The sequence below is a fragment of the Gracilinanus agilis genome, chromosome 3 (assembly GCF_016433145.1).
Source record: "Gracilinanus agilis isolate LMUSP501 chromosome 3, AgileGrace, whole genome shotgun sequence".
NCBI lineage: Eukaryota > Metazoa > Chordata > Mammalia > Didelphimorphia > Didelphidae > Gracilinanus > Gracilinanus agilis.
The window spans coordinates 353,174,746-353,194,903 of NC_058132.1; the positions used below are offsets into that span (position 1 = coordinate 353,174,746).

At 40.0% G+C, this 20,158-nt stretch overlaps 1 protein-coding gene across 1 annotated transcript in view; it reads left to right on the forward strand.

Moving 5' to 3' along the window:
* The window catches only part of DRD3 (dopamine receptor D3), a 62,996-nt gene that overhangs the window by 22,827 nt on the left and 20,011 nt on the right, over positions 1–20,158 (forward strand). The window contains exon 3 of the mRNA XM_044666768.1: positions 9,530–9,672. Coding sequence (XP_044522703.1) covers positions 9,530–9,672 — 143 coding nt within the window. The remainder of the gene's footprint in view (positions 1–9,529; positions 9,673–20,158) is intronic.

The following is a 20,158-nucleotide window of genomic DNA, read 5'->3' on the forward strand; positions in this document are numbered from 1 at the left end:
AAGGAAGGAAGGAAGGAAGGAAGGAAGGAAGGAAGGAAGGAAGGAAGGAAGGAAGGAAGGAAGGAAGGAAGGAAAGAAGGAAAGAAGGAAGAAAGGAAGGAAAGAAGGAAGAAAGGAAGAAATAAGGAGAAAGATTTGCATTCTAGAAAGACCAATTTGAGTGAAGGACTAACCGGATTGGGGAAAGACTTGAGGAAGAAAATCCAATGGAAGGCCATCTGTTGCAAGAGTCCATGAGAGAATTGATGAAGGGCTGAACCAGGGTTGTGTCAAATGCTCCTGAGATAAAGAGAATAGAAAATAGACTTTATTTTTGGTCACAACCAGAATGCTCAGAGCCTACTAGGTTTTCTTCCTTTGCCCTTTTCTTTTAAGGCCAAGGGCATCCTACTTAGCAAGCAAAAACTTGGGCCTGTGATCATCATTCTCTCAAGAGGAGTCAAGCAGATTTCAGGAACAGGTTGAGTTTCTTGGTCTGGGACCTTATAAACCAGAGAAGACTCTTCCCAAAAGATGGATGGCTTCAGTCTTTCTTGTGTGGGGGATTGCTGACTCTGCCTCGCCACTGGACAGAATAAGTCCCAGGACCTGTACTGAACTTCTCAAGCGGTGCAGAAGTGCTATAATTCTGGTAGCATTATGGTGCCCTCCAATGGTCAGTTCTAGAATAGGCACTGCATACCTTCAGGTTGCCAAGGGGAAGAAAATCCTTAGACTTGCCTCTTATCAATCTTTCTTAAAATATAACCACACTGAACTTGTTTTCTATCCACCTGATCCCACCATAACAAGAATCTCCAGCAAATGCAGATTTGGGGATGAAGTTGGATTTTGAATAAGAGGATCTGAGTTCAAATTCTGATTCAACTACTTATTACCTGTATAATTTGGGGCAAGTCACTTTCAAACCTATGGGGGTTTTATTTTTCTCTCCAAAAAATAAAAAAAATTAAAAGGGGGTGTCATGAAAAGTAACTTCTAAGGTCCCTTGAAGTTCTAAATCCTTGATCCCATTATACTTCCCTTTACAATCAAGGATAAAGCCACCAAAGGAGATGTCTAGGACCGATGTGATTTCACTAAAGGCTAGAAAAAAACAGAGCCAGTGCTCAATTTCAAGCTCTCTAACACCAGATTGAAAGCTCTTTTATTATCCCCAAATGGCAAAACATATTCTCTAGTGTCAAAAATAAGGAGCATGCAGAGAGGAGAGGTGGCATTACTTCTGCACTGAAGATTCAGGGAAGAGGCATCATGCAACCAGCATTTGAGTTAGTTTAGTCCTTCCTTGAGGTCAAAGGAGGAAGCCAACAGGTTATTTCTGCCCCAAAGTAGAGCCTTCCCCCTCCTCCAATGTTTGCCCCCATACTCTTCCTCTGTGCCATGGTAAACATTATAATCCCATGGGGAAAGAAGCAAGGGAGGGTGCCAAGACTACCCCAGTGGCTGGCAACTCTTCATGCTCCTTGGGCAGCTGCCATTATCCTACAGCTACAGCATGTGTGTGTGTGTGTGTGTGTGTGTGTGTGTGTGTGTGTGTGTGTGTGTGTGATGAACCTCTTTAGCAGTTCTGTGAAGCCTGTTGCCCCCTTATCAGAGTCATGTTTTAAACTCATTGAAAGAAATCCTAAATTTCAGTTAGATGTTAGTGAAAGTAACCCCACCCAAGTACATGGACATCCCTGAAACCCAACCATGAACCTCAGGTAAAAAACCCCTGGACTAGAACCCATGTCAAGGGTCAGTATCAAGGACAGCAAAACTGTGACTCCTTCATAAATATCAGGGTCTTATGAAATCAAAGCTATTCTTTGTTTCTTAGTGATTTCAAATGAGTTCAATCTTAGCTTAATGAAACCCCTTTTCTCTTGAACTGAAGGAAGAACCAATTCTGCTACAATTCTGGAGCCGAGTTTTGGCCTTTTGATGTCCTCCTGTTTATTTTAGCACTTGTGGCTCCATGCCTTGTCTGAGAATGAAATTTACTTGGGCACTGATGTTCTTTGGAAGGCCTGGCACCTTAGAAAGCACTAAATCCAATGAGTGAGAAGCTTTCAGAAACCAGGCTACCTGCCCAAGTGAATGTTGCCTCCCTTCCTTCTTTCCAAAGTCTGGTTCCATCTAAATCCCAGCTACAGGACTGTATTTGGTAGTCCCCAGAGATTCCTCATCTGGGCCATGCCACCAGTGTATCTAAAGCAATAGATCTCAGAGTGTGATCTGGGGGTCCCCAAGACCTTTTCAGAGGCTCTGCATATTCCTAGTTTTTCATAATATAAAGAAGACATTATCCATCTGTTAAAATACTTTTTTCCAACTACCTATCTGTATGAGGGTCAATTTTCTTCTTACACTTCAACTAAAACAATATATCAAGAGATTAAGTGAAGAAGCAGATATGAAAATCCATCTCTTTAATTCCAGACAGTAAAAAGAATTTCAAAAATATATAAAGCAATGTCACCCTTTTCACTACATTTTTGTTGAGGAAAATATAGATATTTTTTCATAAAATAGGTTGTTTATGACAATATTCAATAAGGTTTATTATTAAGTGAATGAATAAATATTAAAAATTCATTAGTTTTAATGTATAATATGGCAAATATCAATAAATATAATCCACAAAAGCAAAAGCTCTTTGGGGTCTTCAATAGTTTCTAAGATTCTAAAAGGGTCCTGAGATCAAAATGTTTGAGAACTGCTGATTTAGAGAATATGAGGACTATAGAAAAACCCAGGCTGTGCAGCTAAATAGCTCAGTAGATAGAGTACCAAATCTGGAGTTTGGAGGATCTGAGTTCAAACTGTCCTCAGACACTTCCCAAATATGTGATCCTGGGCAAGTCACTTAACTCCCATTGCCTAGCCCTTACCACTCTTCTACCTTGGAACCAATAAATAATATTGATTCTATGACAGAAAGTAAGGGGAAAGAAAAGAAGGAAGGAAGGAAGGAAGGAAGGAAGGAAGGAAGGAAGGAAGGAAGGAAACCCAAGCCACATTATTTGAACACAATGCATAATCAAGATTTTCATTCCCAAGTCTTGACTAGAACTAAAAGTATTTTCGTACAAGCAAGGAATCATTCACATAGACTTTCCTGGCTGGCCTTTGTATCCATATAACTAATAGATAATCTGGAGATTAGATTGCAAGAAATATGTAATGATGTAATGACAAATATGTGTGTATAAATACGTATGTATGTGTGAATAGAGTGAATAGAGTACTACATCTGGAAGCAGGAAAATGACTTCAAATCCTATCCCAGTCACTTTGGGCTATTTCTGTTTGTCTCAGTTTTCTCACTCGTAAAATGGGTGTAATGGCAGCGCCTACTCTGCAGGGTTGTTGGAAGAGTCAAATGAGATAATATTTGTAAGGCACTAAGTGTGATAGTGCTTGGTTCCTAGTAGATGACTGTATAAAGGCTTATTCCCTTCCTCCCTCCTCTTATATTTAACGGTATGCTGTATAAAAGGGAACATTCCAGTGGGAAGGGACTAGGTTTAGTATTAAATTGAACTGAATTATTTATCTTCCCAGAAGCAGGGAGGAATAAACTACTAGGGAAAGTTATCAATTATTTATTGGCTCCAGCGTATACCTGTCATCTCAGCTCTGCCAATAGCATGGGAGCCAGAGAGTCCCTCAAAGAAGGACTTTCATGTGAAATCTTAGAGATAGCTAAGCAACCAGTATATAACAAATCAGTCAAAGGAGAAGGGGACTGGGAAGGGCTATGGAGCAGTTAATGCAAAGAAAAATCATAAGTCCAGTGGTTCTAGGTCACGTGGCATCTGAAGATAAATGACTCAACTGCTAATCTAAGACCATAGGTTTTGTTATTGTTTAGTTGTTTTTCAGTTGTATCATATTCTTTGTGACCCCATTTGGGATTTTCTTGACAAAGTTATTAGAGTAGTTTTGCCCTTTCCTTCTGCAGATTATTTTACAGATGAGGAAAGAAAGTTAAATGAGATTAAGTGACTTGGGTCTTAAGTAAGGGTCAACATAGCTAGACAGCTAGGAAGTGTCTAAAGCCATATTTGACCTTAGGTATTCCTAACTCTAGGATGGGCACTCTATCCACTATGTCCCATCATCTACTACTAACTACCCAAGGCAGTAGGTACAAAATCCAAAACTTTACCTAAAGGACAAGGATAGTAGTTAAATCCAGCTGTTGAATTTGTTTCAGGATATCAAAACAGGATAGAGATCAGGGAGGTAGGGTCGAGAGAATGATGATAGGTTGGCAAAGAGACAGCTGGGAAGAGAGAAAGAGAAAAGGACCAAGCTACAAAGACAGAGAAAAAAAGAGAGAACACCATTGAAACTGGCCTAAAACCCAAGGGAGAAATCTTTGAAGTCCAGAGAGAGAAGGACCTTTATTGTGTAAGAAGCCAATCAGACAAAGGCAATATTTCCAGAAGTCCATGACCAGCAAATATAGTCTGAAAGCTCATGGAAAAGATTGAGAGGAAGCTGAGAAAGTTGTTCCTTGAGGGCAAGGACTATCTTTTGCCTCTTCGTATCCTCAGCATTTAGCATCATTCCTGGCACCCAGTGGGTGCTAAATAAATGCCTACCACATTGTAGTTTATTGCCATTATCCTAAGCTCTCTACCCAGAGCCAAATAGAGAAAGCAGATCTTGGAAAGAATGAGACACCCAATTTCCCTGTCAAAGTCAATCTGTCAGCTAGAAAATTCAATTTTAATTTAGCATTAAACAGATGGACTGGGCCAAGTGGCTCCATGGGAAAGACCTAAAAGAAAGGGGTCAGTCGAAAGAAATATAAGCCTAATTCTCTATGTTTCCATGTAGGACTAGGATTACTTGTTAAGGCTTATATAATTTTGTGGTCTTTCTTCACCTCATTTCACATTTTAACCCTTTTTAATCTTGTTTATTTTATTTTTAATTTACTTATTTTATTTTTTTATTAATAGAATTCATGATTTTAATCCTTTCTAAAAGATCTCATGGGCCAGCAAGTCCAGCCTCCTAATTTTCCAGATGAGGAAGACACAGAAAAGATAAGTGGCTCAACTTTTCCAAGGTCACACAGATAGTAAGCATCAGAGTTTACATCCAGGTCCTCTCACTTCAAACAAGTTGCTTTACCTTGCTACTAAAACCTGCTTTCTTTTCCAAAGGCAAAACTGAGTGGAAGAAACTTAAGAGAAAAGGAAGAGAGATAGCAGCAAAGAGAGAACCTAGCATGTCAAGTTCTGGATTTACAGAGAGAAAACACTAGGCTGGTGCCTCTTTTACCTAAGACACTGTGCTTATCCATGAGTGATAAGAAAAAGTGTGAGGCATGGTTCCTTGCCCTAAGTAGCTTAAGGTTCTAGTTGGAGAAACGAGACATCAGTGCAGGAAAGGCAAAATAACAGTTCAAAATAATAAAGTAAAGCACATCACAGGATAATCCAGGATTAAGTTGCAAAAGGATATTTGTTCAGTCATGTCCAACTCTTTGTGGCCTCGTTTTGGGGTTTTCTTGGCAAAGATAATGGAGTGGTTTGGCATTTCCTTCTCAAATGCTAATCTAAGGCCATAGGTTTTGTTGTCATTTAGTTGTTTTTCAGTTGTGTCAGACTCTTTGTGACCCTATTTCTTTTTTTTTTAAACATTTATTAATATTCATTTTTAACATGGTTACATGATTCATCCTCCTCCTTTCCCCTTCACCCCCCGCACTCCCCCCACCCATGGCCAATGCACATTTCCACTAGTTTTGTCATGTGTCCTTGATCAAGACCTATTTCCAAATTGTTGGTAGTTGCATTGGTGTGGTAGTTTCGAGTCCACACCCTCAATCACGTCCACCCCGACCCATGCGTTCAAGCAGTTGTTTTTCTTATATGTTTCCTCTCCTGCAGTCCTTCCTCTGAATGTGGACAGCGTTCTTTACCATAAATCCCTCTGAATTGTCCTGGGTCATTGTATTGCTGCTGGTACAGAGGTCTATTACATTCAATTTTACCACAGTATATCAGTCTCTGTGTACAGTGTTCTTCTGGCTCTGCTCCTTTCGCTCTGCATCTGTTCCCGGAGGTCTCTCCAGTTCGCCTGGAACTCCTCCAGTTTATTATTCTTTTTAGCACAATAGTATTCCATCACCCGAATATACCACAGTTTGTTCAGCCATTCCCCAATTGAAGGACATACCCTCCTTTTCCAATTTGTTGCCACCACAAAAAGTGCAGCTATAAATATTTTCGTACAAGTCTGTTTATCTATGATCTCTTTGGGGTACAAACCCAACAATGGTATGGCTGGATCAAAGGGCAGGCATTCTTTTATAGCCCTTTGAGCATGATTCCAAATTGCCAGCCAGAATGGCTGGATCAGTTCACAGCTCCACCAGCAATGCATTAATGTCCCAATTTTGCCACATCCCCTCCAACATTCATTACTCTCCCCTTCTTTCATTTTAGCCAATCTGCTAGGTGTGAGGTGATACCTCAGAGTTGTTTTGATTTGCATTTCTCTAATTATTAGAGATTTGGAACACTTTCTCGTGTGCTTATTGATACTCTTGATTTCTTTACCTGAAAATTGCCTATTCATGTCTCTTGCCCATTTATCAATTGGAGAATGGCTTGATTTTTTATACAATTGCTTTAACTCCTTGTATATTTGAGTAATTAGACCCCTGTCAGAGTTTTTCGTTATAAAGATTTTTTTCCCAATTTATTGTTTCCCTTCTGATTTTGACTACATTGTTTTTGTTTGTACAAAAACTTTTTAGTTTAATATAGTGACCCCATTTCTTGACAAAGTTACTGGAGTAGTTTTGCCATTTCCTTCTCCAGTTCATTTTACAGATAAAGAAACTAAGACCAACAGTTAAATGACTTGACCAGGGTTACACAGCAAATAAATGTCTGAGGTCAGATTTGAACTCAGATCTTCCTGACTTCAAACCTAGTGTTCTATCTATCCACTACACCAACTGCAAGCTGCCAAGCTACCAACAAAAGGGTATAGAAGGACTATGAGTTCAGAGGCAGAAAGTACAACAGACTTCCCAGAGGAGGGAAGACTCAATTGGTTGCCCGGTTTTGCTTATTTTGCTCTGCATCACTTCATATAGATCTTTCCAGTTTTCTTCTGAAATCATCTTGCTCATCACTTCTTATAGAACAATAGTATTCTATCACTGACATATAACACAATTTCCCCCTCGCTTTCCAATTCTTTGCCACCAGAAAAAGAGCTGCTATGAATATCTTTGTACAAATAGGTCCTTTCTCTGAAAAGGAGAGATTTGAACTAGATGATTTTTAAGTTCCCTTGTATCTTTAAAAAAGATGGCTTTAGGAAAGTTTAGCTAGGAGACATAGTTGTCTTTTAAACTTAAGATGATGAAAGTTTGAAGTGCTATAGGAAGGACAGCTAGGTAGCTCAGTGGATAGAGGCCAGACTTGGAGATGGGAAATTCTGGGTTCAAATTTGGTCTCAGACACTTCCTAGCTGCGTCACCCTGGGCAAGTCACTTGACTCCCATTGCCTAGCCCTTACTGCTCTTCTGCCTTGGAATCAATACTTAGTATGGACTCTAAGAGAGAAGGTAAGAGTTAAAAAAAAAAGTAGAATGGGAGAAGAAGGAATAGGGAAGGAAGAGATTCCAGAAGCACTTCGGAGGACATCTTTGTTAACTGCCTAAATGTGAGGTAATTGAAAAGGAGAGGGAGAGGGAGGGAAATGTCAAGACTCAGAGATTGAGGTTAACTGGAAGAATGAAAGTAGCATTCACAGAAATTAGAGTCAAGAAGGGCAGCTATTGGGCAGGAAGCTATAGAATGGGGAATGATGGTTGGCTTTAAAACTTTCAAGTTTGAAATGATAGTAGAACTTCCAAATAGGTTATATCCAATAAATAATTGGACATATGTGTGAGAGGTACATAAATAACAATGTTTAAATATAAAGAGATTGTATTTCTGCTAAATAAAAGCATGCCAACTGATTCTTTTTAAGTTGTGGTTGGAAAATGCCCTTCATGTTTCCATTAGGGAAAATAGCATCATGGACATGAAAGGTGAGAATTCAGAGGCTCTCTAGTTCAACTCTTCATGAAAGCTCCTTTGGATTTTTCTACAATATCCAAAATTAAGATTAGAATTTGATCAGTATTTGAATACTTGCTATGGGTACATTTTTGGGAAAAGTGTAATCTCTAGGCTAGTTGATCAATTGATAAGTATTTATTAAAGGCTTTCCATATGCTAGCCCCTGTGCTATGGATATAAAGAAAGTAGAGGAAATGGTCCCTGCCATTTAAGGAGCTCAAGTTCTAATGGCATCCCTTTCTCTGCTAGAATAAATCTGAAATAGAAGCAGGATCCACAGCTTGCTACCATCAGCTTGATTCCTCAGCAGGAATAGGGATGGAAGAAACAGCTAACTAGATGTAAGAGAAGTCAAGTTAAGAAGCACTTATTAAATGCCTAATATGTGCCAGATGAGGCAACTAGCTGGTGCAGTGTATAGAGCACTGCAGGCCTGTAGTCAGAAAGACTCGGCTTCGTGAGTTCAAATCTGGCCTCGGACACTAATTGGCTATATAACACGAGGCAAGTCATTTAACTCTGTTTACCTCAGTTTCCTCATCTGTAAAATGAGCTGGAAAAGGAAATGGCAAACCAATCTGCTAGCTTTGCCAAGAAAACTCCAAATGGGATGACAAAGAGTTAGACATGATTGAAAAAACATGCCAGACATAAAGCCAAGAGTGCAAAGTGCTATGGATACAAAGGAAAAAGCAAAAACAGGGTCCCTGCCCTCAGGGAGCTCATAATCTAATGAGGGAAACAAGCAAGAGACTATGGACAAACAAGATAGAAACAGAATAAACTGAAAGTAATCTCAGAGGGAAGGCACTGGAGTTAAAAGAGATGACAGATGAAGAAGAAAAGAGCTCTAGTTTTCTATATGGTAGGATGGGTAGACAGTTTCTCTTTTATTATTTAATTTTCTTTCTCTAGTGCAATGTATCCTCATACTTATCTGTGTTTTTTGCTATCACTTAATCACTCTTTTCTTAATTAACTCTTCCATCTCTGTTGTACATATACACTGACTATTGTCATTTGATTATTTTTCTTACCTTCTTCCCTCCTGTATCTGTGTCACCATTTTGAACCTTGTTTTTGGTGCAACAATCATGAGGATGAGGAAATAGACTGGTTCATCTTGACCCTTGAGGCAGAACTGAGGAGTGGAAAGGAGAGGGAGGAAGCTACAATGAAACCAATTTACGCTTGAGCTAAGGAAAAACTTCCTAGCATTCAGAGCCATCCAAAGCTGGAATGGACTACCTTAATGGGTTTCTTCTCATTGGAGGTCTGAAGGCAAAAGTTGGAGGGCCACTTTTCTAACACATTTGGAAGGGAATTCTTGTCCAGGTGGAGAATGCCTTCCAAGGTCCCTTCCAGCTCTAAGATCCTGGTGCTCTGTGAGGGTCTATCAATCCCCTATTTGGAGCTTTTTCTTTTTTTTTTTTTTTCAGATACACAGCTGTGGTCATGCCAGTTCGCTACCAATACAGCTCTGGCCAGAGCTCCTGCCGGCGGGTTTCTTTCATGATTGCTGTGGTCTGGGTTCTGGCATTTGCCGTTTCTTGTCCTCTTCTCTTTGGCCTCAACACAACAGGTAAGCACAATAATTCATCCTTCAGAGCTTCTGAGATTTGAACTGGGTAAAGTCATGAAGATGCTGCTTTGCAATAAAGATTTTCTGTATAGAAAGTTATAGTTATCTACAAGGTATGTATAAATGTGTCTGTACATGTGCAGTGAAGAGTCATGAAAAGAGCACTGCACTGGGGCAGCCAACAAATTCAGTCATTTACTATGCAATCTTGGGCAAATGACTTAATGGGAGTCTCAGTTTTAAGGATGTGCTTGAGCCAGCTCAAACTAATTAATATTTTCAGTGTCAGCATTCACATCTTAGAAATCATCAAAGGCTACAAATCAGGGACTGATTTATTAATAGTCTTATTGATTATCTAGACTTATAAAAGTGATAGAGAAAATGCTAATAATGCAGGTCTTAAAAGTGGTGGGGAGAGCTAATAGTTACACTCTTCCTAGAATACCCCTGCTTGATTTCCTTAGTAGTGAATAGAGTAAAAAGTAATACTTGTACTCCTGACCTCACAGGAATTTTTTTTTGAGGAAAGCATTTTGTAAATAACAATAACTACTTTTATATAGTGCTTTAAGGTTTATTTACATTCATTTATCTCATTTAATTTTCACAACAGTGCTATTATTTCCCCCATTTTACAGATGAGGAAATTGAGGCTGAGAATGTTGGGGTTATGCAACTCATGTCTCAGGTAGAATTGGAACTCAGCCCTTGTTGATTCTAAATCTACCATTTTATCCTCTGCAATAATCCTAAAACACTATATAAATGCAAAGTTACAAATAGGTTTCCTCGAATAAAATTGGCTTTAATTGGTAGTTGAAGTTGAAGAAGTTTCTGATCTCTGGTTCAACCAATCAACAATCAGTTATTATATACCTAGTCTGTTTCCAAGAACTTTGCTGTTAGAAAATATTCAACAAGCATGCAGAAATTTCCAGAAATCTTGGGAGGAGGATCAGGAAAAGTTCTGGCCCATTTAGTAATACCAGTCTTGCTAAATGTTTAAAACAAAAATATCATAGAATAAAATAAATTTAAGGGGCTGTAGACAGGGGACCTCCTTTTGTAGATGAGGAACCTAAAGCCTAAAGCCAGTGAAATGACTTGTGCAAGATCAAACAAAGACCACAGACCTGGGATACAAACTAGTTTTTTCAGAGTTTCTTTTGTTGGATGAGTTGAATAAATTAAAGCCAAGTTACAAATGGATACTACTAAACAAGGCAAAGTTAGTTTTTTGTTGGAAAAACAGAGAATTTCCAATAAACGTATTACAAAGAATTTATCATGAAAGTAAAGATTCTCTGTGATACCATTTATATATTGCTACCTTTTTACCCAATAAAAGTCTATACATAGATACTATGTGTACATTGGCACTAATTTCCCAACTAACACCAGTTTTAAGGTATAGAACTGATTAGGTTTCAATAGCCACAGTCAGCTCCTTGGAACTGAGCAAGGTGCAAATTTAGGGGGTGATTGTCAGTCAACAAGCATTTTTTAATTCCTTACCTTCTGTCTTGGAATCCATACCATGATAGTTCCAAGGCAGCAGAAGAGTAAGGGTAAGGGCTATGCAATTGGGGGTGGGAAGTGGGGGTGGGGGGGAAGGAGGGATGACTTGCCCAAGGTCACACAGGTAGGAAGTATCTGAGGTCATATGTGAACCCAGGACCTCCCACCTCTAGGCTGGATTCTCTACCCACTGAACCACCCAGCAGACCTTCGACAAGGATTTATTAAGCAATGATTACGTGCTGGGCACTGAGCTAAGCAATGGAAATACAGTAAAAGAGTCTCTTGCTTTCGAGTAGCTCACAGTCTAATGGGGTAGACAACAGGAAAATAATGATATACAAGCAAGCTATATGCAAGATCCATTGAAAATAATCAGCAGCAAGGACCTGAACTCAAATCTGGCCTCAGACACTTACTAGCTATGGGACCCAGGGCAAATCATTTAACAACGTTTGCCTCAATTTCCTCACATATAAAATGAACTGAAGAAGGAAATGGCAAACCACTCCAGTTATCCTTACAAAGAAAACCCCAAATGGGTTCATAAAGAGTCAGACACAACTGAGATCATCAGCAAAGGAAAGACACTAGCATTAAAAGAGATTGGGAAAGACTTTTTGGAAGATGGGATTTTAATTGAGATCTGAAGGAAGACAGGAGAACCAGGAGGCAGAAATGAGGAGGGAGAGAATTCCAGGCATGAGGAACATCAAGGAAAAGGTCACAGATTTTTTTCCTCCAGGATTTTAGATATAATGTGAACATGTAAGATGAAAAGCAGATGAATGCTCCTGGGGGAAATTCTCCTTTGTGAAGTGAATTGTGATGGTGTCTCATCTAGGGAAATGATCTTTCCTAGAAAGCTAGAAAGGAGGCATTTGGCTTTAAGAAAGCAGGAATGGCTTTGCTCCTATCTTCTTTTTCTTCCGAAGAGAAAATAGGGGGAGATGGAGGAATAAGGATGATTTGGACAGTCAGGAGGAATGTGAAGTGGGATTTTAAGAAAGGGGATAAGGGAAGGAGAAGACATTTTATTTAGAGAGATGGGAATTTCTCCTCTGTTGCATAAATTTGTTATAGGAAGGAATATCTGTCTCTCCCTGTTTTCTCCTGTCTTTCTCCATCTATTTGTATATCTGTCTCTCCCTCATCAATATATGCCTCTCTCTGTGTGCCTCTGTGTCTGTGTCTGTGTCTGTCTGTGTCTGTCTGTCTCTGTCTGTCTCTGCCTCTGTCTCTGTCTCTCTGTTTCTGTCTCTCTGTCTCTGTCTCTCTGTCTCTCTCACTTCCTGTGTGTCAGTTTCACAAGATACGTACCTCAAATGGACATATCTGTGTCATCTCCATTAGAATGTGAGCTCTTCGAAAGCAGCTATCATATTTTTGCCTTTATATCCCTAGAAGTTGCACAGTACTGGGCACATAATAAGTGCTTAATAAATGCTCACTAATTGAATGATTGATGCATTACTATGAAGTGGGTGAGGGCACCACAATCACTTTCACTCAGAGAAGCAGAACCTCAAGCAATTCCATCCCAGTAACAGGAGCCAAGTTGTCTGACATTTTGGGAACTCCCATATCCTAGAGAGAAAAACCTAAATTACCCAAGAGCTGAGAGGAGCATAATGAGAGAACCCCAATTAAGAAGAGGCCTTACCTGGGGCAGCTGGGTAGCTCAGTGGATTGAGAGTCAGGCCTAGAGATGGGAGGTCCTGGGTTCAAATCTGGCCTCAGACACTTCCCAGCTGTGTGACCCTGGACAAGTCATTTAATCCGAATTGCCTAATCCTTAATGTTCTTCTGCCTTGATACCAATATAGATTCTAAGACAAAAGAGAATAGTTTTTTGGTTTGTTTTTTTTTTTAAGTCTTTAGAAGGGACCACTCTGCCTTTAGGCTATATCTGCAGCATTTTCTCTAATAATCAGTACTGGTCCCTTGCTCAGAGGCCCTTGAACTCATCCTTCAAAAAAAAATCTCCCTAGAAAGAGACATGTAACACACTCCCTTACATGCCCTAAAAACCCTCAGGCACTAAAATCCATGTGGCTGACATTCCTTCTGAGAGGGGCAGGTTATTATATGTGTCTGTAATTGAGAAGGCCTGTTTAACCTGGGGTAGTGTAGCTATTTTATTAACATTATTACAACAGTAAAAATGTTATTTTTATTACCCACGTTTATATAATCTTTTAAAGTTTACCCAGAATTTTCCTGAAAGAAATGATATTCCAGTCAACAAGCATTTCTTTCTTTTTTTAAAAAAAAAAAAGCTCTTACCTTCTGTCTTAGAATTAATATTAAATACAGATAACAGAGGCTAGGAAATGAGAGTTAAATGACTTGCCCAGGATCACACAGCTAGGAAGTGTCTGAGACTAGATTTGAACCCAGGAAATGATATTTAATTCAACAAGCATTTCTTTCTTTAAAAAATAAAAAAATAAATAAAAATAAACCTTTTACCTTCTGTCTCAGAATTGATACTAAGTGGGGGCAGCTGAGTAGCTCAGTGGTTTGAGAACCAGGCCTAGAGACGGGAGGTTCAAATTTGGCCTCAGACACGTCTCAGCTGTGTGACCCTGGGCAAGTCACTTGACCCCCATTGCCTACCCTTACCACTGTTCTGCCTTGGAGCCAATACACTGTATTAACTCCAAGATGGAAGGTAAGGGTTTTAAATAAATAAATAAATAAGAATTGATACTAAGTATTGATTCCAAGACAGAAGACCAGTAAGGGCTAGGAAATGGGAGTTAAATAACTTAGCCATAGCTAGGAAGTAGCCGAGACTATATTTGAACCCAGGACCTCCTGTCTCCAGGGCTGGCTCTCGATCCACTGAGCCACCTAGCTGCTCCTCGATAAATAGTTCTTAATCAAATATTATATACAGGGCACTAGAGATACAAAGATAAAATTATAAAAGCCCCTGAGCTCAGGAAGTTTACATTTTACTAAGGAGAGACTACATGTGTACAGATATGTAAATACAAGACAATTTGAAGAGGGAGAGAGCCCTAACCATGAGGGGGACTCGGAAAGGCTTCCTAGAGCAGATGGCACTATTATTCTCAGTTTACAGAAGAGAAAAGTGAAGCTCAGAGAGATTCAGCAACTTGTATCAGATGTTCAGGGCAGGGAAGGCGCTTACAGAACAAAATTTCAGTTTTCCCTTTTTGTAGTCTTGCAATGACAGTGACTCCTCGTAGAAGCCCTCATTCCTAGAACTCCCACAAATGGAGTCACTTAAGCCTCTCCTTCAAGCATCCAGGGTCCTTACATCATCATCCAAACTGTTAATAAAAATAATATTGACAGTAATAATAAGTAACATTTACATAGTAGCCACTATGGACAGGGCATTGTGCTAAGTGTCTTGTTCAAATATTATCTCATTTGATCCTCACAACAACCCTATGAGGGAGTTGCTATTATTGTGCCCATTTTACAGAGGAGGAAACTGAGGCAAATTAAAGTTAAATGGCTCACTCAAGGTCACTCTTTGATGTGGTCCTTTGATCTCCTACTTCAATTCCAATAACCAGGCTCTTGCATTGCCCCTTGTGGCCAAGCCAATTCATCAACCAGACAATCAACAAACATTTTTTAAGTACTTACTTTTTTGCTATGTACTGTGAAATGTTGGAAATACACAAAGGGAAAAAAAAGGAAAAAAAGGAAAAATCCCTTGCCCTCAAGGAGCTTACATTCTAATGAGAAAGACAACATCGCACAACATGCATATATATGTATGTATTTCCATGTTATATGAGCAAAGTAGGTGAAACGGAAGGTTCCAGCAACTGGAGAGATGAAAAAGCTTCTGAAGAAGATGGAACCTGAGCTGAGCCTTGAAGGGATTATAGAATGTAGAGATGAGGAGAGAGTAATCCAGGTAGTGGAGACAGCCAGAGCAAAATCATGGAGGCAGGAAAGGCAGTGATTTGTGTGAGGGGGTGTGCAAATAGGTGAGTGTGGCTGGATCTGGAGAGGCAGTGATAGAGAAGAAGGCTGAACAGAGAAAAAGAGACCAGATGGTTAGGAGGTTTAAATATAATGCACACCTATAATGTGTGTGTGCACGTGTGCGTGTATGTGTGTGTGTGTGTGTGTGTGTGTATGTGAGAGAGAGAGAGAGAGAGAGAGAGAGAGAGAGAGAGAGAGACTCAACCAATATGGATCAAAAACAAAACTTAAAGCCAGGTCTTTGGGGACACTCTCTCACTATACTCTTGCATCACTGTTATTAGTAGAAGGATCTCTATACTCCTTAAAGACCATGTTAGTCAGCCAGTAAACATTTATTAAGCACCTACTATGTGCCAGGTGTGATGTCAAGAGTGAGGATACAAAAACAGACAAAAAACAGTACCTGTCCTCAAGGAGCTCACAGTGTACTAGGGGAGAGAACATGCAAACAGCTATGCAAACAAGGGATATATACAAGATAAATTGGAGATAATCTGGAGAGAGAAGGTACTAGAATTCAGAGGGAATCAGAAACATTTTCCTAGAGAAGGTGAGATTGTAATTGGGAACTGGAGGAAGCCAGAGAAGCCAGAAGGTGGAAACGAGGAGGGAGAACCTTCCAGGCATGAGAGATAGCCAGAGAAAATGTCCTGAGTTGGGATATGGAAGGTCAAATGGTATTTAGTTTCTTTGGCAGGCATCCCAGAAGTCCATGAAGAATCCTCTCGTCATGCTTGGCGGAATCCTTCAGGGAGTTTAATAGGATTGGTTTAAATGGAAAACAATTGGAGTGAAGCGCACGAATCCCCAACACACATTGGCTCTTGGCCTTGTATTTGTATCTCTGCCCACACAGAAGCAAATTGTGCCGAGCTGTCTGGTCAGGATAAACAAGTCCCCCCAGAGAAACCTCAGCACAGTGACTACTTCAGAGACTCTACCGCCACGTATGATACACCTAGACGGTGGTCTCTTAAAGTTGGGAATGGAAGCATCGCTGATAGAGCAGATTTTCTGGCTGGTCAGCCAATCAGGGGGTGGAAGGGAGGAGGGAAGGCTCTCCTCCTCTACTCACTGGTGCAGATCCTTCAGTGTCACTTTACCTGCTGACAGGCATAAGAGAAGTGTATCATATGGAGAGCAGTGACTGCCAAAGGGACTAAGCAGGGGACTTTACTTAGATGGGGGTGGGAGGGAGTGATCAAAGATAAAGCTCCTCTTTGACAGAATGCCTCATATTTACCAAAAGGTTTCACAACAGCCATGGGAGGTATGAGCTAGCCAATGTCAGAACCAGGATTCAAATCCAGATTTTCTAGTTTGGCACACTAGAAAGATGCCTGAACTTGAAGGACTCAGTTTTGAGTCAAAGAGCCCGAGTTTGAATGCTAGAGATGCCACTTACTATCCTTATGATCTTGAGCAACTCCCTTAACTTAGACTTCAATTTCCCCAACTGTAAAGTAAAGGGACTTGGTTACCTATTTGTAGCTCCTAGAACATGACACTCCATCCCTCATCTCTGGACATTTGCCCAGGCTGTCCCTCATGTCTGGAATGCTCTCCCCCTTCACCTTGGTCTATTAGTTTCCCTGACTTCCTATAAGAATCCTACTATCATCTGCCAGAAGTCTTTCTCAGCCCCAAATACTAACATCTTCCTCAAGTGGTTCATTAAAGCTGAGAGCTACTTGTTAGATTTTCAGTGTGAGCAAACACTACAAATCAGGGATTGATTTATTATTTTGTTCATCGTCTAGACTTAGCAAAGTGATAAGAGAAAATGTTAATAATGCAGATTAAACTTAAAAGTGGTACGTACTTTTCTTCCCCCTGACAACTGGTTGTTCAACATTTACCTGCACACTCCTGTCTTCCTGTCTAAAAGCTTCTGCTCTCTCTCTTGTACATGCCAAATTGTTAAGGTGTTGTTTTCTAATTAGAATGTAAGCTCCTTGAGGGCTGAGTCGGCTGCCATTTTGCATGTCTTTGGATCCTTAGGATCAAGTTCCTGGCATATAGTACATGTCTAATAAATGTTTGTTAAGGACTTACAGCTTTAAATATATGATCCAAAATTTAGGGCTCTTTCCATTGCATCATCCCGGCCTTCAAGTGGGCATGCCTGCTCCTCTGGGTACCATTGTTTCCCATTCTCCCATCATACTCCTTGCCAAATAGACACTTAGAAAAGCATTGTTCTGATGGGCCATCTGGGTACATCAAAGCCCAGTGCTTTGCTCTATAAAAACCTAAAACTGCAGTCACTTGATCACCAATGTCTTGGAGGTTTTTTTAGAACAAAGAGGCCATGAGGAGATTCTTTGGATTCTGCTCAGCTTCCCAAGTTTCCCTTTCCAGTGTCATAAATCGCTCATAAGTGCAGCTTTGTTTAAATGTCCCTTTTAGGGCCTGGAAGTATCAACCCATACAATGGAAAATAGCTCAGTTCCCTCATCTTTATTCCTCTCTAGTGTGGATCTTTAAGGTATTTAGACAGTGAATATTAAAAATCAGTCCAAAGCAGAAGTCAGAAATCATTTACTAGCAAGATAACCATGAGCAAGACACTATTCTGTTCTAGACCTTAATTTCCCCATCTGTGAGGTGACTGGATATCTAAAGCATTTTCCAGCACAAAATTCTGTGATCCTATGTTCCCCATAATCAGATGATTTCAAAGGTTCCTTCTAGCTCTAAATCCTAACATCCACAGAATATAGGCTGATTTTTGTTGGCAAAATTATGTCGCTACCATCTTTCCCAATTCTCCCCACTGCTCTTTTCTTTTTCTCCAAAAATCAGCCATTGCTATGATTATTGATGCTATATGTGGTTACCAACCCAGCCCTGTGGTTCCCCCCCAAAAAAAACCAGGAGATATCGGTTCGGTGGACACTTTTCAGACCAATGACCCTTGTTACAAGGGACATACCTCCATGCTTCAGCTTTTGCTGCTCCTTGGAGCATGTGAACTCTCCCATGAATTTTCCTGATTTATAAGGACCAGGGAAATCTGGAGTAAGTACTACAGATCAGAATTTCAATAACTATCAGAAATCCCTTTCTTCATATTACTTGGACCTACCTTTTGTCCACTAAGATTTTGTTCCCATCCATCTAACCTTAACTGCTCCTCTCATCCCATTCCTCCACTTTAGGTTTAGAAATCTAAGGGAAGAGGGAATTGGTGTATGGAAAAGCAAATACCCAGGTAGAAGCAGATAGCAACAATGGGCCCAATTCCAACTCCAGTCTCATACCTTTAAGTGCTAGATTTTAATTTGGAGAAAACACAAATATTCTAAGAGAAACTGGTTTGCTCAGCTGTGTCTTTCTAGCATCTCAATTTCTCTCCTCCATTTCCCTCCCCAGGGCCCTCTTCAATCAAATGGATTTTACTTAATTATTTCTTGTATTATCATCATCATCAAATTTATATTGCACCTATTATGTGGCAGGCACATTACAAATATCTCCTTTAAGCTCACAATAATCCATAGAGGTAGGTATTGTTATTAACTCATTTTACAGATGAGGAAACTGAGATAAGGAGAGATGAGATGGCTTGGCCAGGATCACACAGCTAGCAAGTATCTGAAGCTGGATTTGAATCCAGGTCTTCCTCATTTTAGGACCAGTGAGTACTCTAATCACTGTGCCACCTAGTCTCACCGCTAGCATTCATATAGAACTTTAAAGTCTGAAAGTACTTTACAAATTTCTCATTTGATCTTCACAACAACCTTTAGAGATAGGATTCTCCACAGTTTACTAGATAAAGAAACTGAGGCAGGGGTGAAATGACTTGCCCAATGTTGAATAGCTAGTGTCTGAGGCTGGATTTGAACTTGGGTCTTCCTGACTCTAGGCTAGGCACTCTGTCCCCTGCATTACCTAGCTGCCACTGAGGCAGAGAGGCAACTGTAGTGTAGTAATAAAAGTCTGGCCTCAGAGCCTGAGTTCAAGTCTCACCTCTGACATATTGAGTATATGTCCTTGAGCAAGTCACTTTAACCTCAAAGAAAATCTCTAAAGTTCAAAGTGGCAGCAAAGGTCCCAACCTGCATTGATAGAAGGAGTTCTCTCATCCGGTAGTTTCTTATGGCAATGAAATGTCAAGTCTAGTTCCTATCCAGTGCTTAGCCCAGTGCCTCGCATACAGCAGGTGTATAATAAATGCTTGTTGACTTGATTTGACTTAGTGACTGTTCCCAAGATATACAAGCATATCTCAGAGATATTGTGGGTTCAGTTCCAGAATCACCACAATCAAAGCAAATATTGCAATAAAGTGAGTCACACAAATCATTTGTTTTCCCAGTTAGATCGTATAAAAGTTATGTTTACAGTAAACTATAGCCTATGTGCGACAGTATTATGTCTAAAGAAACAATGCACATACCTTAATTTTAAAATGCTTTTTTGCTAAAAAAAAAAAAAATTATGTCATCTGAACCTTCAGAGAGTCATAATCTGTGAAGGGTCTTGCCTCAGTGATGAAGGCTGCTGAGAGATCAAGGAGGTGGTTGCTGAAGATTGTGGAGGCTGTGGCGATTTCTTAAAATAAGCAAGGAAGTTTTCTGCATTTATGGACTCTTCCTTTTCCTTGAACACTTAGAAGCCATTGTGGGGTTATTCGTTGGCCTAATTTCACCATTCTGTCTCAGAGAATAGGGAGGCCTGAAGAGAGGGAGAGAGGGTAGATGGAGCACTCAGAACACTATCAATGAAGTACATCATTTTATATGGGCACGGTTCAAGGCATCCCAAAACAATTACAATAGTAGCATCAAAGTTCACTGGCCATCGTTCGTCGGAACAATATAATAGTAATGAAAAAGTTTAAAATATCGTGAGAATTACCAAAATGTCACACACACACAATGTGAGTACAGGCTATTGGAAAGGTGGCACCAATAGACTTGGTCCATGCAGGATTGCCATTAATGTCCAATTTGTTGGGTTTTTTTTAATAAAAAAAAAC